Below are 8,059 nucleotides of genomic sequence, written 5' to 3' on the forward strand. Positions count from 1 at the left end.
CTTTACCTTCCCAAACAGCACAGCCTTCTGCACACCCGCTCCTCCCACCGTTTCCCCTCTCTCCATGCACTAATGCCCTCTCACATTCCTCCATTCAATGGTTTCTGCCCACCGTCAACAAACATCAGGAAAACACAGACTGACCTGTTTGCTCCTGTACAAAACAAAGGAGAAAAGGTGGCTTTAGGATTTCTTCCTTTGGGCTTTTTTTTTTTTTTCTGAGGAGGAGGATGGCAAGTCAAACCACTGGTAGGCATAGATTTTTTTTTTTTTTTCCAGATCTTTATTTTACAAAAATAACTTACAAATAGAGACAACTCTCAGAAGTATGATCATTCATTCTATGCATAAGGATACAGCTTTGTGAAGTAGGGGCGTAGGAGATAACAACTCTTACAATACTGTTAACACGATGGTAACAATATTACACTACATACATTTCATGCTCCAGACGTGTGGGTATGACCACCACATAAAGCTACGGTCAATAAAGCATGTCAGCCAGGGAGGATGCACCTAAGCGATCATTTCCATTCTGCTATTTATTAGCATCCTCTTACCTACAACAGTTGAAACCAAACAGCAACCTAACACTCAGACTACAGCACTCTGGATACACTCATCAGCAATATACTTCAAATACATGATAAAAATATATTTAACTTTCAAATACAATTGTATAAGGTACACCAAGAGCCAGAAAATAAAGTCCGAGCTTTTAAATACAGCACACTATATATATATATATAACATATACAAGGAGACAAGAGGGAATCTACACGTGGAAGAAAAAGCTTATCCTGGAAATGCATGTTATCTATGGTACGCAATGGCTTTGTCTGCTAGAAAGTCATTTCCATTTGCATAGTGTTGTTGAGAACTCCAGACTGGGCTAGGTGGAAATCAAACAAAACACATCAACAAAAGGCTTAATTTTGGTACCACTTCCATTTTGCACCTGATTCTACTCTTAAATTACAGTTTGCTATTTCTCTTTTGTAGGCTGGAATTCATGCCCCATTCATAGCACGCACAAGGAAACAGGGGGTAAAAAGAAAACAACTACAAAACACCCCTCTCAAAAAAACCACCCAAACAACCAAAAAATACAACACACAAAAAAACCAAAGGTCAGAGAGTCAAGGAAGTTTCTGTACGGGGTGGCAGTCATTTGGCATTTTGCTCCAGAGCAGAGTATTCTGCTTCCGACACTCTGGAAGCATCGATAAGTTTAGTGAGACCTGTTTTGGCAGAGTACTTGAAAATAAAGGCTTTCATGAGCTCATATCTGTAGTTGCGGTTAATGAAGCTGTACAGGATGGGGTTGACGCAGCAATGGACTAGAGAGAAACACTGAGTAATGTGAAGAGTGGCATATAAGAAGTTCTCCATCTGACAACTGAAAGGTATGAAATGAAGGCTATAGAAGATGTCAAGCAGGACAGCTACATGGTAGGGTAGCCAGCAGACAAGAAAAACGACAACGTAGGAGAAAATGATCTTTCCGTTGCTCTTCCTTTCTTGGTCACTGGAGGCAGAGATGGTCTTCGCAAGGAGGAAATAAAAGAGAGCAATGATGGGAAAAGGAATAAGAAAGCCCAGCACGACGGAGATGAGCTCCATGCCAATCAACCACTCTTTGAAGCTCTCCTCTGGGTAGACAGGACGGCAATAGGTTTCGTTGTTGGAAGAGACCGTCTTGAGATAATAGGTGTCTGGGAGAGATGCGGAGAACGCAAGAAGCCACACTAAGATGCAGATACAGCGACGGATTATCTTCTTCTTGCGACTGCTGGAATTGGTGAAATAGACAACTGAGAGGTAGCGGTCCACACTCATGCAAGCCAGGAAGAAGATGCTGCTGTACAAGTTGATGGAAAATATAAGGTGAGTTACCTTGCATGTGATTTCTCCCATGTACCACTGGTTATGCTGGATGAGGGAGACGACCCACACCGGAAGGGTGATGACAACACACAGATCAGCAATAGCCAAATTAAAGATGTAGAGGTGGGTCTCATAGCCAGTCATTTTGGCTTGGAGGTTGACCCACACCACAACTGAGTTGGCCACCAGCCCTATGACAAAGATGAAAATGTAGAAGAAGGACAGGATGTATAGCAGGGCGCTTTTGTTGAGCGTGCCAGGGCATGTTGTCGCATCAACCGTGATGCAGTCACTGTTGTTGCACGTCCAGTTGATCTCTGTCAGGTTGGCTGTTTCCAGAAAATCAAGGATGGAAGTCAAATCAAGTGCACTCATGTTCGCTCAGTTTGGAGTTCAAGCTACCTACAGGCAAAACAGGATTAAAAGAAACGACCTACATTAACAGAGATATTTCTGTTGCCATCTTTGCACCACAAAGCATATACAGGACACACTGTTTTAGTATTGTCCAATTCCGGTAAGGCATTTTCCATTAAAGAGATCCGTGGAGTAAAACCACCAAAACAGACACACAGCAAAACTCACATGATCAACAAAAGTGACAGCATTAGCTTTTTGTGTGACTTTTTTTTTCACCTTGCAGCTCACATCTGACATCATCAGGTTGGCTACCATCCCTGGGTGTGAAATCCGCAAAGTATACCGTGGCCAAATAAATGTCAGGCAACTAAATCTGTCTTCTCCAGCATAAATGATGATACTATCGCTTTCAGCAGAGGAATCTTTAAGTCATTCTATCTGCACTCCCTCAAGCATAGTAGAATTGATCTGGCTGATACACGGTACCGTAAAACATTTACCACAAGCTCTGGTCAGCATCTTGTCAAGCCCAGCTCCAGCTGCATTAAGCAGAAATGAGGAACTAAGGGGCTTTGTACCCTCATCCAATTTTAAATCTAAATCCTGCTTCATCCTCCTCCTTTCTCTTGAATTCTATTTTACAAAGCATCCCCTGTATTTAACAATTATCATGTAGCTTTGAGAAAAGGAAAAAAAAAAAAAGTCAGAGCTTGACGACTGAGTAGATCTGCTGAGCCTAAGTTTTCTTTTTAGGAGGGCACTTCGATTTACAAAACACTCCCCCATCACAGCTGGCTCCACAACAACTGCTTCCTCCCCACCCTTTTGCTTTTCTACATTTACTTTTCTTGCCTCTTCAGCACCTTCTTCCATTGGCCAGCAGTGGACAAAGCAAGGGGCTCCTCATTAACTTCCTCACCAGCAGAAGGAAGGGCCCCAGCAGACCCACATGGCTTACACAAAATCCAAAGTTGGGCTGCTAACTACCGTTGTGCTTTTGGGGCGGCATAAAAATGCTGCCTCCCCTGCTGGGACCGTCCCACCCCACAGGGCCAACAGTACCACCCATGGCAGCAGCTGTCTGCCTTGGCCCATGACAGTCACACTTCAGCCAAGCAAGTTTTGGAGCCCTGTGTCCCATCCTACCTCCCACCCAGGACCTGCTACAGGCTGTGGCTTGGGGCACACCAAAATAAAGATGGAGAGGTGATTTTCCAAGGGATGGACCTCATCTCATTCCCCCACAGCTTTGCTTAAGCCAGAGCATCACGTCAGCCTACCCACCCATAGTACCCACCATGGACACTTCTAGCATCCAGAACAGTGAGCACCTTGTTCTCCCCCATGCTCCCAGCCCCAGCAGTGAGAGGTACATCCTGATGCCGCCCCAGCCCTGGAGACAGCGTCAGCATGAGCGAGTGGCCGGACAAAGCATAAGGGGAAACAACTCCTGCAATCACCTATATCTCTGAACATCCTTGACCCCACCACAGGACCCCTCAGTGGGGCTTATGGGAGCACAGAGGGGACAGTGAGCAGGGAATAGCTCAGACATGCTCCCACGCTGACCATCCTCTTCTCGCACCTGCTCCCCAAAAAGGGACATCAGTTGACACAGCACCTCTCACTTCTCCATCTGCATAATTGGCTCTTCCCAAACTTCCCACCCTCCGCACCTCCTAGGGATACAGGTTACGGAAGATAAGGGAGATAAGGGGGGAGATTACTTGGGAGGACTCAAGGCACTATTGTCCCAGTGGAGGGGAAGCTGGTGGCACTAACAATGAGGGGGGGCCGCACACACACCCATGGGAGATCAAATCTCTCCGCAAACAGGGCCCAAATTGGCCCCACAAGGAGATCTAACCTACCGCTTCAAACCTATGCAGCCTTCCAGGCTTTCATCCTGATAGCCCACTGAAAGACAGAGTTGAGATTCAAACCAAATTAAGCATGGATTTTGCTAAAATGCTGGCTAAAGAGGGAGCCAAGACAGTGACAGCTTTCTGTCCTGGGACAGATGATCCCCTGTCTCCAGATCAGGAAAGCAAAGGGCAATTTAACCCACGTCTACGGTGGGCAGAAGGGCTGATCCTGCCCCCCCCCCCCGAGACGCAGGCCACCCTCCAGCTGCCTGTACCACCCAGCTGGTGCAGGCAGCAGGGATGCGAGCTGCCCAGGTGCAGCTCCCCAGAGCTGCAAGTGGCAGAGAGGGATGGGTCTCTTGCTAGACCTCATCCAGGGTCCCACCATTACTGCTGCATCACCAGTGCAAACACTTTTCAAGTCTTCTCAAATGCAGGGAGAAGCAGCACCATTTTCCAGCCCCTGTATCTCAAAACCCCACAGCAACTAAAGCAAACTTCCCCAAACCCACAAAACTCCCAGCCCCATGGCAGAGGCCACTATCTCCTGCTGGTATTTGTGCATAGCAAGGAAAGCAGAATAGAAGGAACGCCAGCCTACACCCCTAACACCCCACAGAAGTAGCACAGGTGGGCCTGTGCACCTCCTGGGAAGGCATGTAGTCCAACAAGGGGAGTGGGCTCATTCCACATCTCAAGACACCAACTGAAGCCAACCTCCAGGACACGGCCGTGACGACCCATCGCCAAGTCTCCAGCACATCCCCTAATGTAGAAGAAACTCAGACATGACTGCAGGGTGTCAGATCACCAGTGGCGAAAGAGAAGCAGCAAGGGTGAGCAGGGAGGCAACAACAGCGCAGCAGAAAGGCCTTGAAGCTGGGGCTCACACCAATGCTAGGGATACCATGGCCACCAGCCTAGGACAGCAGGTAGAAGAGGGCATCACCATCCCAGCTGCTCACTCACAACCACCCTGGTGATCTTCTTGAACACAAACGATGCTCAATCCAAATCGCAGCCTGCCTCCAGTCCAAGAGCAGGTCTGCCGCATGCACATGCATCCATCTGTCTGGGGCTGCCCGTATGCCTCTGCGCTTTCGCATCCCCAGCACAGTAATAAAAATCCGAAACTGATACGGCCTCCCAGGCTCAAAGCCCTGTTGGGATATGTTTAGAGATTACAGTTTTACAAGGCCGGGCTCTCTATAGTCTGGGATTAGCTGCTGTAACCTGAGCTCCGGTTCCCACCCAGATTAGCTGGGAGGTGTGAGGGGAACCCACTGGACAAACTCAATAAAGCCACTCTGTGCTCCTTAAAAAACACATTTAGCGCTCTCTGCAGACAGCACAATATCCTAAAAACTTGTGAAGGCAGCTAGAACTGCATTTTGTGTCCACTGCACTGCAAAGCTGTTGCAGGCCATCACCCCTTCACCCAGCAGGCACGTGTGCTGTGGCCAGTTCCTGCTACCTCACAGGAGTTACGGCACGAAGGAAAGGAAACGCACCCGAAATCCTGCTCTAGACACCCAGAGATGTGCCTGGAGCCGATGCAGCCTGCAGGTCTGCACCCTCCTTCATCCCACCTCCTGCCCAGGAACTGCTACAGACTCTGAAAAAGAACCAGACACAAGCATCCCTGTCTAGGAGAGCAGCCTAGCACCACGTGGCAGTGTTCAAGCCCTAGACACTTTTGGGAACTTCTCAGCACCCCTTATTCCACCTAGAGCATCTTGCAGTTTATCCTGCCTGCATTCAGACCTGCCTCCGGGCAGCTCAACGGTGTGGGCAAACTGGGCTTTGTCCCTTCCCAAGTGGAGAAAGAAACGAGCTATGCCAGGAAAAGCCAGGAAAGCTGGTTGGGTTGTCACCTACACACCTTCACCCTTCCCATGTCAAGGGACCAGTATGGGGAGGTGGGCAGCACAGCATCGCAGAGAACACCCATGCCCTCAAGGGGCTTTGCAAGACTGAGCCTGGCACCTTTAAACTCTCTTCTGCAGTTCTGAGTTGGAAAATAAATAAATAAATAAATAAAATTGGGAAAAAAAATGTCCCAGGCAGCAATGGATCACACCTGGGCAGGGAGGGTAAAGGAGCACCCAGAAGCGAGCAGCACTGCGTGCCGGGATGCTGCAGTAGCCCGAAGCAGGTGGCCCCAAAGCCTCAGACCCTCCCAGCACACCACCGAACCTCTGCCACGGTACGAGGAGCCCCCCTCCTCCCCCTAAAACGCGACCCCGAGAGCGACTGGGACGCAGCCGAAGGAGCCTGCAGGGCGGCCGAGGGGAGCTGGGCTGCGGCGGCCACGCTGCTCCAGCCTCCCGCCGCCGTCCCTCTGCACAGGCCGGCGGCGGTTGGGACACAACATACGGCGACCCGCGGCGCGCACCTCCCCGCCCCCGCAGCCCCTCCAAACCCGGCCGGGGTGGAGCTCCGCTCCCCCCGCCCTTACCTCCCGCAGCCAGCAGACCGAACGCTGCCGAAGCGACTGAGCGCTGCTCGCCGCCGCCGTCGCCCCCTTATAGCCCCGGCGGGGGACCGCCTCTCGGGGGCGGCCCCGGCCCCGCCGCCCGCCCCGGCCCCGCCCCCGCGGGGGGTGGGGGTTCGGGGAGGGAGCGGGGAAGGGGTGTCTCGCTGCACCCCGGGAAGGGAACGGGGTTAACGTGTGAGCGTGGTGGGTCTTGTGGGGTCTGCGTTAACGGGAGAGCGGATCGAGGGTTGGGGGGTAGAGAGCAGCAGGCACCCGGTGGCAGGAGAGAGGGAAAGGGGCTGACAGGAGGAGCGGAAGAAGAGGAGGAAAAAAAGGGGTGAAAAAAGGGGCGGAGGAGGATTTAAAAAGAAAATCAGTTTTCTAGTTCGATTTGTTTTTCCCCCGCCACTATAAAATACTGCAAAGACAAGGCAAAGGGAGGCAGCAGAGTCTCACTTCTACTCCCCCACCCAGGGCAAGAAAAATTAACACCGAGGAAAAGCGATAGGAAGCCAGAAACTCACTAATTAAAACTGAAAATCCTCTCCTTCACACTCCTCCTCAGCACAGGAAAGGCAGATGATTAAAATGGCCCGTCAAGAGGAAGGGGGTAGGTCTGTATTCGGCTCCAGCAGGATCAGCCTGTCTGTCTGTCCCAGGGAAGATGCTAGGATTAGATGATAATCTACCTGCCAACACAGCAGCCACACGATACAACTCGCTGAAGCCTGACAACAGCGCTGACAGCTCTAGGGGATCCAACGCATGTACCACCTGGCTGCTCTGAAAACGACAAATAACCTGGAGTGGGGGCTTGCCTGCCCCCTGCCCAAAGCTTGCTGCTGGAGCACACCCTGACATGCACAGCTTCGAGAGTCTAAATCACCGCCTCATTACTGAGCCACTGTCCAGCCAGGAGAAATGGGTTAGCTGACACATTTTAACTGGCACTTTTTGGAAGACACAAGGCAGTTTGGCACTTACAACCCAAGGGCTTCGACACCCCCAGAAAGCACAAATTTTGTTTTCCAAAAGATGCTTAATCCTATTTCCACAGGTAATTAAAAGCTTGCATTAAAATCTGCTGGCAAACGTGTGCTTAAAAAGAGAACATGTTTTCCCACAAAAGCACCTAGCACAAGTTCTCAAGCTTAAAGCAAAGTCAGGGATGCAGCAAAACAAGACATTTTATTTTGTGGCAGAAGGGACCCATTTAAAAAAGGTGAGGGTGCAGGTTGAAAGAACTCCTATTTGCCAGCAGAGCAGTCTTAGTTCTGGGAAAAAGATTGTTATTTTAACTGTGCTCCATTTCTCATCCCGCAATGCCTTAATTCTGCCCCCATCAAGGAGCAGAGTCAAATGCATCAAACTGACACCTTGCAAGTGCAGGCACAATTAGCTTCAGCTTTTCTGCCAGCAAAGAGAAGGTTAAGCTCTAGGTACACTTCCTGCAGCTCCGAGCAGTGCTCAC

The 8,059-nt window shown here is 50.1% G+C and overlaps 1 protein-coding gene across 1 annotated transcript; it reads right to left on the bottom strand.

Annotated features, from left to right (window-relative positions):
* Nucleotides 1-320: 320 nt before the first annotated feature.
* Nucleotides 321-6,621, bottom strand: ACKR3 (atypical chemokine receptor 3). Its single transcript, XM_086465091.1, has 2 exons — nucleotides 6,571-6,621; nucleotides 321-2,289 (listed from the first exon to the last, which is right to left on the bottom strand). Exon 2 carries the CDS (start codon nucleotides 2,260-2,262, stop codon nucleotides 1,168-1,170), a length of 1,095 nt encoding a protein of 364 aa, XP_086321217.1. The 5' UTR covers nucleotides 2,263-2,289; nucleotides 6,571-6,621; the 3' UTR covers nucleotides 321-1,167.
* Nucleotides 6,622-8,059: the final 1,438 nt, after the last annotated feature.

This window comes from Leptosomus discolor, chromosome 5, assembly GCF_034619465.1.
Source record: "Leptosomus discolor isolate bLepDis1 chromosome 5, bLepDis1.hap2, whole genome shotgun sequence".
NCBI lineage: Eukaryota > Metazoa > Chordata > Aves > Leptosomiformes > Leptosomidae > Leptosomus > Leptosomus discolor.